Source organism: Orcinus orca, chromosome 7 (assembly GCF_937001465.1).
Source record: "Orcinus orca chromosome 7, mOrcOrc1.1, whole genome shotgun sequence".
NCBI lineage: Eukaryota > Metazoa > Chordata > Mammalia > Artiodactyla > Delphinidae > Orcinus > Orcinus orca.
The window spans coordinates 92445828-92460354 of NC_064565.1; the positions used below are offsets into that span (position 1 = coordinate 92445828).

The 14527-nt window shown below is 42.2% G+C and overlaps 1 protein-coding gene across 6 annotated transcripts in view; it reads right to left on the minus strand.

The window, feature by feature from the left end:
* Positions 1 to 14527, minus strand: part of PLEKHM3 (pleckstrin homology domain containing M3) — a 184547-nt gene that overhangs the window by 96717 nt on the left and 73303 nt on the right. For all 6 annotated transcript variants that reach the window (XM_004262790.4, XM_033428843.2, XM_033428834.2 and 3 more), the window contains exon 5: positions 4970 to 5163. In XM_004262790.4, coding sequence (XP_004262838.1) covers positions 4970 to 5163 — 194 coding nt within the window. The remainder of the gene's footprint in view (positions 1 to 4969; positions 5164 to 14527) is intronic.

The window sequence follows — 14527 nt, forward strand, 5'->3', positions numbered from 1 at the left end:
ATTATGTACCCAATGCCAGTGGGTTTGGGGAGAAGATAGGAGGGGTAGAGACTATGGGAAAGTGCAGAGTCCAGTATGTAAAGCTGATTGCTGCATCCAGGAATGAGGGAAGCTTTTGTGTAATCAGAGCTTCTGATTTCTTAAGAGAAACCAGAGAGTTTTACTTTGTGTGAGCATGAAAACTCCTAATTATTTAAATGTTAGCTAGTATTTTGCAACTTTAAAACCTGGTGGGGGCCATCCCTGAAAGGCCAAACAAAACATGTCTGAGGGCCAAATCTGGCCCCGAGGTGCCCTTTTGTGACTACGATTTACACACGTACCCCACTATTCCTGTGTTCCCAGCTTTTCTTAGGGTCCCTCCTGAAGACGTCCTTAATGGCAGCTGCTCCGGATGTGTCCTGACAGTGCCAAGATCTTCCACAGAGTACTTCATGCACCTTTACATGTGGACACTGTAAATAATTTCTCTCTTGAAAAGTTAAATAGGCCTTGAATCAATCCAGCAGGGTCGCTCGCCATCTGGGAGTCCTCAGAAACGGTCAATGGTCGGCACTATAAACATTTTAGATTTCATGGAAGATGCTGACTTTTTCTAAACTAATCACCCCTGCCAGTCAAGATTTGCGGTATGGGTTCAAGAACGAGGCGTTCATTTAACAACAATAACAAAAACAGTGAGGATACAAACCGGACGGTCATCGTAATGATTGGCCTAAAAGCCAACTGGGACTTCCCTAATAAGGCGACGACCGAAGTGGTCTCCCTGGCGGTTGAGCGCCACTATGATTAATCAGTCTGTTTCCAGTTTCCTCATGACAGCAGTATTAACAGTTTGCTTTATTCTGTTTATATGGCGCTGACAGGTCTTCAGCATGTTGGGCCTACTTGCTGGAGATTAATGACAACTTTTATATGGAGGTAAAAACCAGGCAGGGAGAGAATGCCTTTTACGACTAGATAAGAACTGGATTCTCTTGCTCTAGTTTTGTTCCCCTGTTGCTCATCAACTCCTCCCTCTTTTAACTTCTATCGAGGATACGTATGGTTAGTTGTGCCCAGCAGGTGCTTCTCACTGTTTAAACCACCCCACTCTAGATCTGGTGCCCGCAGGTGAGACAAAGGGAACCTTAAGTAGTGTTTTTGAACATGCTTATCATCGCTAAAAGTACTGTTGGCTAATTTTGTTTTTAAAAAGTCAGATTCCATATAAAAGTGAAAGATGATTGATAGGCAAGAGATGGCTTTTGGTGACAGGAATTTTAGCATGTGAGGTGGGCAATGGTTCCCCTTTGTAGCTATGGTTATTTTTATAGACACTGAAGAAGGTGGAATTAGTAAGCATGGCCCAGCTGTAAGAAGTATGAACATCCCAGAAAAATCTCTTAGACATATTTCACTAAATAGTCATATTTCAAAATAAATCAAAATGATTTCTAGCCTCCCTCTAACTCGCCACCTCCCCCCAAAGTTAGGAGTACTGCTTGCTACTGGTATACTTTTCTCTGTGCCAGGTTGGAGAGCATGGTAACCTAAACCCAAACATTATGTTAACAGTATATAAATATAGAGAAACTAAAATAACATTAAAAAAAAAATCAGTCACCTCCTCCAGGGCGCTGTAGGAATCACTGTCTCATCCTTTGCTCTTAGGGAGCCTCCTGCTCCTCCAATTTTTTTTTTTTTTTTTTTTTTTTTTTTTGCGATACACGGGCCTCTCACTGATGTGGCCTCTCCCGCTGCGGAGCACAGGCTCCGGACGCGCAGGCTCAGCGGCCATGGCTCACGGGCCCAGCCCGCTCCGCGGCATGTGGGATCTTCCCGGACTGGGGCACGAACCCGTGTCCCCTGCATCGGCAGGTGGACTCTCAACCACTGCGCCACCAGGGAAGCCCCCTCCACCTATTTTTATGCAACAAACGCTCAGATAAGTGCATCCCGCGTACCCAGGAACTGCAGGCCCTGGGCCCGGCTGGCCCTCCAACCCACTTCCTCTTGCTCACCCCTCTCCTGATACAGTGAGTAGCAGAAGGAGCCTGAGTCCAGTAGACAGAGCCTCAGGGGTAGCTTTTAAGGAGAATCTTTTAACAAAGATTTTTAAAGCTAGAGACAAGAACAGTCTAGGATAAGAAAGCAGTATTAGGACTTCCCGGGTGGTGCAGTGGTTAAGAATCCACCTGCCAATGCAGGGGACACGGGTTGGAGCCCTGGTCCGGGAAGATCCCACAGGCTGTGGAGCAACTAAGCCCGTGAGCCACAACTACTGAGCCTGCGCTCTACAGCCCGTGTGCCACATCTACTGAGCCCACATGCTGCAACTGCTGAAGCCCATGCACCTAGACCCCGTGCTCCACAGCAAGAGAAGCCACCACAATGAGAAGCCCGTGCGCTGCAACTAGAGAAAGCCCGTGTGCGGCAACAAAGACCCAACACAGCCAAAAATAAAATAAATAAATTTTTAAAAAGCAGTATTAATAATAATGGTTATCTATAGAGTGTTTACTATGTACAAGCACTACTGTAAGCCCTTCACTTGCAAAAACCCATTTAATTCCCACAACAGAATGCACTGAGGGAAGAGTTAAATAATTATTTGTGTTTGAAGTGCAGTGTTTGAGAGAGTAGAACAATATACTGGATTAGATTGGGGCAGATCTTTAATTCCATACTTGTGCTTTAAAATTTGTCTGATGCGAAGGTTCAACTGGAGAGGAAAGAAACCCAAGTGAGACAGAAAGTCAGAAGGATACTGTAATAGTCCTGAGACTGAACCAGGGGAGTGCACTGGAAGTGAACAGGAGAGGAAAGATTTGAGACTTATCCCAGAAACAGAAATGCTTTTTTGGCTGATTTGGTTTGCTCTTTGGTTGATTTGTTCATTCAACAATTTCTGAAAGCTTCAGATAGGTCAAACACTGTGTTAAGTGACACGGGGAAGTAAGAAAAAGAAGAATTTGAAGATGACTCCTTCCTCTAAACTGGGCTACTAGCCACTGCTCAGTGGTCTAAAGTGACACTGTAACAGACATCCATCTATCACGCATCCCTCCTTCCACCCATCCATTCAGTAGTTACTGAATACCCACCTTGTGGCAGGCACTATACTACATAACGGTCATGAGCAAGTCCAGGAAAGAGAAATGAAGGAAAAGGAAAAAAAGACTACTATTTTCATTCTCACAGCCCTAGGAATGCTTTTTTTTCTAGAACTTCCATTCCTTTCCTGGTGGTCTGGCCATAAGGCACAGTACATGGTGGTAAACCACCAAACTGCTGGAACAGCATAGGTATTCTTAGTCATCCATATGAAGACAGGATCTGCTATTTAACTTCTAAATGTGTGCCCAGATCGGACATATTTAACCAAAGCAAAACATTATATCATAAAGGTATCTAACATGATTCCCATGTGTAGATTTTATTTATTTATTTTTGCTGTACGCGGGCCTCTCACTGTTGTGGCCTCTCCCGCTGTGGAGCACAGGCTCCGGACGTGCAGGCTCAGCGGCCGTGGCTCACGGGCCCAGCCGCTCCGCGGCATGTGGGATCTTCCCGGACCGGGGGGACGAACCCACGTCCCCTGCATCGGCAGGCGGACTCTCAACCACTGCGCCACCAGGGAAGCCCCCATGTGTAGATTTTAATATCATTTAAAAATATAGGCACAGGAAAAACCAGCTCTGAGCAAAGCCAAAAGGTACTGAAAGTAATAGAACATACTTTCAATGTTAAAAATCTTGTATCTAGTTTAGTTGGTGAATTAGTTTGAGACACATAATTTTATTGCCTTTCAGGCAAAGCCCTGATCTTTAAAATTAAGATTTGCCTAGACTTTACAAGAGTAAATCCTGACCACTTTCTAGCACTTTCTGAAAACAACTAGGTAACAGAATGACTACCACTGAGAAGTATTTTGCTTTATGGCAGCTGCCTTTTCATTATTATTTTATGAGAGCTTGTCTAGATATTATGTATCCCTTACCATCTACATTTAGTTCTTTTCAAAACATCTATTCAGATGCCTGGGGTTTTGTCAGTTTCTTTGGATCTTAATTGGATTTCAAATAGCAAACGATATCACTTTGCAAAGGTTCTTATTCACATAGGCTTGCCTCCAAAAATCATGACTAATGTATGCCTTTAAATTTCTACTAAAAAAAAAAAATTAAAAGGTATGTTTAGGGACTTATGAACACCATCAACAATTATTTCAAGTATAAGCTAGTTCACATATGCCAAGGGTGAGAATTCAAATGCCAATAAAACCTAACTGTAAAAGAAGGAATCTGATGAGAGCAGGCACATTTTAACTTCACTTTTATGTTGAGGATCTGAGCCTGGCATGGACTTGCGTGTTCCATAAACTCTGAGATAACCAAGCTATGGATAAGCAGCCTATGTCAATGGTAACATGAAAAGGCAGAATCCTGGGCCTTTTCATGTTTGTGCCTGTTGTTGTTTTTTAATGCATTTTAATTCAAGCTCTACAGCCTGCATCATTTACCAAGTTCGCTTCTGTCTGCAAAATAAGATTTGAATAACCACCTACTAATTTCCCATTGAAAAAATGTTTTTAAGTTATGGAATATTTCAAACATGCTTATTTTTTCCTGATGATAATACGAACTGAACTTGAGGGAAATATAAAACACTACATAAGTGATCAATGAAGACACTCCAATGAATATTATCTCAAGTTAACCTACAGGTAAAGAGAGGTCTTCACCATTGTGGGAACTCGATCCATGGGTTAAAAGCCTTCAGTTACGCTGAGATATTATTTCCATTGTGCTTGGCTCAACCGGATAGAGGCCCTCGGAGGAAAGAGCCAAACATGAGCCCGGAGGGAGGGACAGCCACAGAATTCGAGACACTCCACGTTGTAAAGGCCCTTGGAGATCCTCTAACCACCCTCCCGGGGCGGGAAAAGAAAAACAAACCGACGCCGTCTGACATTTATGACTCTTACCTGCGGCGCAGATCCTCGGCCACCGCTGCCCGGCAGCTGAACAAATAGGCTCGCAGTGATTTCAGCCGCTGCCGCAGGCGCACCACGGTGGCCAGCGGCTCGGCGTGTCCGTACAGCATGGGGTTCTCCTGCTGGATGTCGATCAGGGGCTCTTCGTACACGTACTCCAGAAACTCTTTGGCCTGCTTAGACACCTACAAAAGAAACTGCTCCATCAGCGCTGACGAATCACCTGGCTTTCCACACCTCCTCCAACCAGGAACCACAGCTTAGATATCAAAATAACATCATCTTCTGAACACAGCCAAATGAAAAAACCCATAGTGTAACTAAGTATAAAGTGTGGCTTTTCTTTCTCTCTTCCAGAAACGCAATTGGTAAAAGTAACCTGGGCATTGAAAGGAATTCATTAACTCTGTATGTTGATCATGTGATTGCACAAATCTACACGTGATAAAATGACACGGAACTATACAGACCCAGTATACCAATGTCAATTTCCTGTTTGTTTTTTTTAATTGTACTATAGGTATTTAAGATATAACCCGTGGGGAAAGTAGGTGAAAGATACACAGGACCTCTCTGTATTATATTATCTATGCAACTTCCTGTGAATCCATAATTATTTCAAAATAAAAATTTAAAAAGAATTCATTAAGACTTTTTTTTAACATCTTTATTGGAGTATAATTGCTTTACAATGGTGTGTTGGTTTCTGCTTTATGACAAAGGGAATCACCTATAGGCATACATATATCCCCATATCCCCTCCCTCTTGCGTCTCCCTCCCACCCTCCCTCTCCCACCCCTCTAGGTAGTCACAAAGCACCATTAATACTCTTAACAACAATGCTGACTTTAAAAACTAAAACTATGTGCACATATATGTATATATAGTCTATAACACTTTTTATAAAGTAGCCACTTTAAAAAGATAGGTAAACCACGCACATACTACAAAATTCAAAAGGAATAAAAGGATCTCTCCCAAAAAAGGGGAAAAAAGGATATTATATGCAGAACAGTGTGCATAGAAAATAGGCTCAAACACACACTTTCATAAGCAGAAAAGAGTTGCTCTTATTAGAACAGCTCTGAGCTTAGGCTGACTTTGGCCAATAGATCCATCCAACTTTATATCCACTTCTGGTAGTAATCATCAAGAGTATGAAAGTTGATTTTAAAATGTCATTCTCATCCAAAGAAATAAATAGAAGAAACACATCTGAGATACAGAGGGAGTAGCTTAAATAATGCATAACCCGTGGGTAGTTTGGGGGAATCTTACATACCAATTCACTGATACTGGAGACCACAACAGGCAGGGCCCTGTCCTCATGTAGCTCACAGTTCAGCGGGGAAAGACAGAATTGGGTTCAAATATTTTGTTTATCGTGGTTAAATATTTGCTATATTTAAAAATCTTAAATGAGGGGAAAAAATGGATGGTGTTCTGGAAAATGAAGTACAATCCACTTGAAACTGTTGCTGAAGAGTGATGTATTGTACAATTCAATTAGTCTTTCTGGCTCTACTGAGCAGTGTTTATACTGAGCCAGGGCCCCGCTGAATTAGGTTAACAATGCTACCTTTTAGTAGGTGAACAGAAGGACAAAGGGCACTGGCCAGTCTCCCAGGCCTTAAAAGGCTTCTCTCTTCAGGTGGTACTTAAGCCCAAATGGAAAAAAAAAAAGTCTTTTACAGAGACAGTAAAAGCAGTGAGACAAATGGGATGGCAGCTACTGACATCAGCATTCATACACTGAAATTACTAAAAACAAAAACAGAGCTAGTTTCAATAAGGTCTGAGGCACTGCTTCACAAAGTTATTAGCCAGTGTTAAGAATACAGAGCATATTGTGACCTTGGCTGCCTGAGTATGTGAACAAATAAATTCCTGCCATGTTGAGCCATTTTTGGCAGCAAGGCACATGCTCATTTTTTGAGAAACGACCACTTACATCAGTGAGGGAATTTTTGAGAGAACTCAATATTTGGCATGAAACGCTATTTTTGTAAAATAGGAAATGAGTGGGGATACAGTGTCCTAAGTTCAAAACCACCCTCCATACTGATAGGAGCATTCTACTTTCAAACGCAACTGTAATTAAAAAGCTTTTTAAAAATATATAGTTACTTAAGGAAGGAAGCCAATGATATTCTTAAGTGACGAAGTTTATGTGAGAGCAAGTTTCTTTCTTATTAATAGAAATACTTCATGAGTTATATGTGAACACCAAATAACACTCTACCTAGGAGCCAAGAGCTACTGTCCTATTTCTTGCCTACCAACTTATGAAAAACATCAAAAGCCTGAGTGCTGTGTCTGACATGAAAACTCAGCTCATAAGTGCAGATGGATAAGCACACTATTCCTTCCTTTAAAAAAGTGAACGGTTTAAGTTGGCATTCTTTTTCATGATCCTACTCTGCTCACATCAGAAGCAATTTTTACAGGGTTGACAGTTCACTTTGCCAACCTATTGGCCTGTTAGTATTTTACTAAATGATATTTAATATTTATTAATGATATTAGTATTATTAATATAAAACAGTTTCTTTCCATAGGTCTTTTAACTTAGAATAGTTTAAGCTATAAGAACTCCAGTCTCTGACTGTGGTTTTGTTGCAGTTTGTGAACTGGTTCTCTCTCCACAGCCCTGCCGTCAACATGATTCAAGACAGTTGAGGCGGAAGAGGTCCAGGTAGAAACAGGTCTCCTATCCATCTCACACTCAGGAGGAGTTGGAGAAAAGGCACAATCAGGTTATAATTTTCCACAAACTAGTAATGACAAATCTCCTAGATACACAGATGTATTTATAAATAAGCATGTTGTCATTTGATTTTTTTTTTTGTTTTTTTTTGTTTTTGTTTTTGTTTTTTTTTGCGGTACGCGGGCCTCTCACTGTTGTGGTCTCTCCCGTTGCGCAGCACAGGCTCCGGATGCCCAGGCTCAGCGGCCATGGCTCACAGACCCAGCCGCTTCACGGCATGTGGGATCTTCCCGGACCGGGGCACGAACCCATGTCCCCTGCATCGGCAGGCGGACTCTCAACCACTGCGCCACCAGGGAAGCCCTGTCATTTGATTTTAACATTAAGCATCGTTGGTATAGATTTCAACATAATACATCTTTTGTTATGCTGGTGACAGCTACTTCTGTAAAACAAAATTCTCAAATGTTCAGGTTTATGTAACTCTGAGAGGTTCCGGAATGGTGTCCTGGTATGTTCCCCCACAAAAAGAGCCCTGGGTAATAAAGCAATGGGGCAGAGGCAATGTGGTGACCATAGACAGCAATTTGCAGAGGAGGAGGATGTGCCGGTGGTGAGGACTTTAGCTTTTGTTAAAGGAGGAAAATGTATCAGAACAAAACAGATGAGAACGTAATCTCAGAATAACAAGAACGGGTACAGATAATCTAGTTCAGTTTTTTCTCAACCTGTGTGGCAAGGAATACCAGTCACACAGAAAAGATGTTCTGAGGGCCAACGAGAAATACGCCACATGCCACATTCTTCTCTTGGTGTTTCAAAGTGCAACATGTTAGCATATTAAAGCCCTGGGACATGGAGTACTAGAGAAAACCTGCTTCACCCAGCCACTTCCCAACCAATCTGACTACAGACAGGGCAGCTGGTTAATGTCATGCAGGCTGTATGGAGGGGGCAGTAGGAAATGAAAGTCAGCCTAGGTCCCACTCACCAACCGGAGGAAGGGACATTTTTCTCTACCATTACCTATACTTAATAGAAGAGAAAATTGAGTCCAGAAAACTTCAATGACTCATCTGTGGTCATCTCGTGGCAGAACTCAAGCCAAAACTCAGATGTCGAGATACACTACTCCGTGCTTTTTACCATTGTTCATGTTCACAGTTCCTTTTATTTTTTTAATAACTCTACCAAAAACTATCTGTTTTTAATAACTACCAAAATCTATCTGTTCATCACTCTTTAAAATAGGAGATCCCTGTCCCTGTTCTGTCCTTCCCTCCACCCCAGTCAAATAGAAAACAAGTGGGCTACCAATGGAGATGAACACATAATTTAAGGAGGCAGTACATTGGTGTGTGGGTCTTTAAAACAAAAACTAAAGTCTAGTAACACTTCATTTATCTAGAAGTCACTTATTTGTATATTTGTTTACTGTCTTTCTCCCTCACGAGAAATTCATGACACAGAGGCTATGTCCCCGGTGAGCACAGTAAGTGTTCAATAAACACTTGCTGAACAGATGAATGAGTACTTTACAATGCTCTGGCCGTGACTCTGAGCCACACACTTCTAACAGTTTGATTATTTGTTTCTAAGTTCACAACATATTTAGAATTCATAAAGTAGAAAAGGGGAAGGAGAGCTAGAGGCAGCACAGTGACAAAAGAGGTGACAGCTGACATCCTGGTACTAAGGGAAGAAAGGCACGTGCAAGAAGAGATATGGTAAAAGTATAGAATACAACCTCGACAGAAAGCAATTTGGCAACATCCATCAAACTCACAGGTGTACATACCTACAACTAGGAAGTAATCTACAGATAGTCTCACTCGTAAATGAAAACCTTACATTCAAAATGATGTATAAAGTTATTCACTGAATCACTGTCTATAATAGAAAGACTAGAAAAACCTTAATGTCCATCAAAACAAAGACAAGTTGGATAAACTGGGGTGTGTGTGTGTGTGTGTGTGTGTGTGTGTTAAATTCATGATGTAATATGGAATGGCTGAGGGCTTCCCTGGTGGCGCAGTTGAGAGTTGCGCGGTTGAGAGTCCGCCTGCTGATGCAGGGGACACGGGTTCGAGCCCTGGTCCGGGAAGATCCCACATGCTATGGAGCAACTAAGCCCGCGTGCTTCACAACTGTTGAGGCCCGCGAACCTAGAGCCCATGCTCCGCAACAGGAGAGGCCACCACAGTGGGAGGCCCGCCACCACAGCGAGGAGTGGCCCCCGCTCCCTGCAACTGGAGAAAAGCCTGTGCGCAGCAACGAAGACCCAAAGCAGCCAAAAATAAATAAATAAAATAAATTAAAAAATATATATATATGGAATGGCTGTTTAAAAAAGCCCAAGGAAGAGTTTTATGATCTGAATGGAATATTTTCTAAGAGCAGCATGTATACTGTATTGCCAATTGACATTCTTGTGTAAAATACATGTATGTAAAATATTTCTGGAAGGAGTAATTTGGTTGCCTGTGGGTGAGAGGAAGAGGGAGGGAGATTATCTATGTGTATATGTCCTTTGTATTTTTGAACCTCGAAATGTGAAAGTATATTATATTCAAAAAAAGAAGAATAAAATTATAGTGGTATAAGGCAATTTCCTTACAGAAAAAATAGCCTCCCATATATCATATTAAACCACATTGAAGTTATTGATCACGAGGTAGAACACTCATATTTATAATTATAATTCTGAGGCATTAAAAAAAGGTTAATTTCTAGTACATATTTTCTGAAGTAGGAAACTGTCACGGAGCTACGTGACAGTTAAAATTTATAAAATAATAAAAATAATGTAATCACATTACTGAAAGTTTGGAGAATAAAGATTAGGAGAGAAAAAAGAAAATCACCCATAATCTTACCACAGTAAAATAACCACTGATTGCTTTGGTATAATGTTTCCTTCCAGTATTTTTTCCCATCATCTATTATAAAAAATTATGGCAAAAGTTTTAATAAGATCAATTCCAACCATAATACTTCTTAGTCTTATTAAAACAGGCACTGTGGGCTAAGGGAGAAGGAATCAGGAAATCTTAACTTTAATTACAATTTGTTCTCAAAATCTCCAAATGACTCTGAACAAGTGGTTTTTCCCATCAGCGAGCTACTCTCCAGCTCTGCAAGGGCAATAGAGTTTTCCTTGAATGCCTCTCAAGATGAAGAGATAGGAAATGGCTTATGTAACGTGGAAAACCCCTAGCTAAGTGGAATGTGAATATTCAGGCTAGGATACAAAAATATTTTTTAAAAGCACAATTTAGGAAGAGTTCAGGCTAAGTTTGAGTTCCTTACCACCTCTTTGTCATGCTTGATATTTTTGAATTGGGGTGGTGGTGGTAGAGGGAAAGTTATCTTCAAAGAGAATTTCATTAGAAAATGGCTATAAAATTGGAGGATAGGGTTTAGCTGCTAGGTAATCCTGGGGCTCAATTCAATCCGCAGGATGTACACTGGAAAACAGAAGAAATCCTGCTTTAAAAGTAATTAGGATTATTATTACTCTGGAGGGCAGACAAGGAAACGCTTAAGATGACAGATTTCATTCTGCTCTGCAAAACCATTTTTTCACTCTTTAAATGGATATTCAAGCCAGTCACGTACTTGCAATTAAGGAGAGCAGGCAGATCTAACAGAACGATGTCTGGTCTTGGAAACTGATAGGTCTGAATTGATCCTCACAATTAGGAACATTAAGTTAAATCCTGGCATCTGAGCAAAGACAGACAGACACTGGACTAAATGGAATATAGTTACTTAATGCCAGTGAGAGATGATCCAGATAAAATTGACCAGCTCTGTTCTTGCTTTAAAATCTTCCCTGGTCCACTGAGATCCAGGGAGGGAATGGTCTGACAAAGGACATTTTCCTCATGGATGAAGTGAGGGTACCTAATATCCCTATTACTTACCTATCCTCTCAAAATCAAACCTTGTCACTTGAATGACCACCACCACAAAAATATCTGCTTTATAGAAAGACTACAAGCAGCAGTGATGGCTAGATTGATGGTTTGAGTGGCCTTCAGCCATCACTACAAACAGAACTGAATCTCCTCCATTTCATGGCTTCATAAACCATTCCTGAGTTTTTCACTTCCTCATTCAGTGCCACCTTTTCTGCTTTAGCTGATGGGCACATATTCTGTGGGCAGGTGCCACCAGCCTAAACCCTCAAAGATCACAGGGCTGGGGCTGCCTCACTCACTTGCTTTCTACACACCTCTCAGCTGTCAAAGTCCTGCTCCAAATAGATTAATCTAAACTGTTCAAACTCAGCTAGTGTTCTTTCCCTCTAAGTAAGTTTTTATCTAATACACACATGGCAAATATATTTATAGCCTATATTCAGAGTGTCAAGTACAAGATGCAGAGGAGAGAATGATAACTGTCTGGCTGAGGGGAAGGAAAAAATCAGGAAAGGAAATGAAGTTTAAGCTGGGTTTAGGATTTGAATGAGGGCAAGAGGAAGACATGAGGTGTGAAATAGCCTGGTGGGACTGGGCAATGGGAAGGAGTGCGATCTTCCTGAAGAGACTCACGGGGGCGGGGAGGGAGTGGATAAAAGGGCTAGAAAGGCTAGGACTAGAGATCACAAACAGTCTTTTGTCGGGCTAAGAGATTTGGATTTATCTTATGTTCAGTCAGAGTAAAAGCTGGCATTAATTGAGCACTTATTACATTCCAGACACTGCACTAGGTGCTTTCTGTGAATTATTCATTTAAGCAAACAGCGACCCTGTGAAGTAGGTACTATCGTTGCTATTATCTCCATTCTAAATGTGAAGAAACAGAGACTAAGAGAGGGTATAACATTTACCCAAGGTGAGAATGGGACTTCTTGGGAATAATGTTGGGGCAAATGGGACTTTTCTGAAACACTGTTGGGCAAGACCTGAAGGCAGGAAGCACGGTTGGGAGGCGACTGAATTCTTTCCTGTGAGTGATGCTGAGGGTTGGGATTGTGTGGTGGCGCTGCGTGTGCAGTGGGGTGCAGGGCCTCAGAGCTCCAAGTCAGCTGTGGATTTCTGTGAACTGATTAGGCAGGGCCGGTGTGGCAGAGGGAACAGGCCAGGATGTATCCCAGCACTGGCGGTGGGACTGGTGGAGCCACGTGCAGTGAGGAAGGGGTGGGAGACAGCTGGTGAGGGTGAGGAAGCCAGTTTGGGGCATACTGAGTTTGAGGCACCCACAGGACCAGCTTCACTATACAGCTCTGCTTACCTACTACGCACCAGAAACTGTGCTAAGGCAGGTCCCCAGCACCCAGGAAGCTCACCTTTAGTAAGAAGACAGATAAGCAGCCAGCTGGTATATAAATGTGAGGGTCATGAAAATAATCACTTCATTCCATTCTTAAGTACTTACCACAGTCAGTCGAAGAGTGCTTTCCTTATATTATCCCAATCCACACAACTCTTTTAGGTAAATACGTGAAGTGTAGTAAGAACAAATGCTTATGTGCGCGGGGTACTTTGTTCGCATGCATGAACCCATCTAACCATCGATAACCTTATGAGTTATTATTGCCCTCATTTTACAGATGAGGAGACCGAAACACAGAGAGACTAAACAACTTGCCCAGGTTAGACAGCTAGTAAATGACAAAGCTAAAATTTGAACCCAGGTACTCTGGGTTCATTTTACAGATTACAAAATGGAGACTCACAGAAGTTCAAGTAATTTGCCCCAACCAATCAAGCACCTAATTAGAGGTGGAGGGAGGATTTGAACACAGGCCTGGTGAACAACAAGCTCCTGCTGTTAGCCCCTGTAATAAGTGCAATTCTAGAAACCCACGCATGCGTGATGGTGGCACAGGGAGAACCAGCAAAGCACAAATGGGGAATGCGGGGAGCATCAGAGCTTTCACCAAGGAGGACATGCCTTTCTCAGCTCTGGAACAAACAGCAGGGATTCCCGAGATGGGTAAAAATATCTGCAGCACACATGGAAGGACGATCTCTAAACAAGAGAAAAGGCTCTTCTTCTTCCCAACACAGGACTGGAAGCAGTAAGGATAGGTACCAATGTAGACAGATTTGTAGGTATTCGTATTCAAATCTCGTAGCTTCAATTTTCTCCTTGAAGTAGGAGGCAAGGTCATATGCTGAGAAGGCCTGGGATGAGGCATCTTGAAGACAGTGAAGATGTGGATGATTATTGGGTAGAACAGGAGACAGAGCTGCCCAGGGATGTAGAAAAGGATCCAAGACAACTGGCCACTCACAACTGTCATGTTCATTTCAGACTTCAAAGATTACAGGTAGGTAACAGCCACAGGTTCCTTCCCTGCCTACCTTGCTCCCGAATGACTTACAGTTACAATGAAAGGAAGTCTAAGACATCTATCAGCAAGGAGGTATAAAACCCATCATACAGCCTGTTTTTGTATGAAGCACCTTGCATCGAAGGTTCGTTCAAGGCAGATGTGATGATATTCTGGCAGAAGGATCAGGAAACCTTCTAGTCCGATGAGATAACAGAATTCTCTATTGGGTGGCAGGACCCAGGACCGGAAAAAAATCCTAAGCCTAGAGTACAACTCCAGTGGGGGTTAGACTCTTCGACTTGCCAAAGTCGATTACCTCGTTTATGCAAGGGTGGAAATGCTGTGCAATGGAGCTAACTGGTTCACGTGTCTTGAGGACTACTAGGTTGAAAACTACAGTTGAGATAAATGCTATCAGGCAGTTAAATCCACAGATCTCACTTTCAGTAGCAAAACCAGAGCTGGAGATAAATGTAGGAATTATCAGCATACGAGCCCTGGTAGTTAAAACCATAGAAGGGAGGGAAATAACACAATGGCTTCCCTGGTGGCACA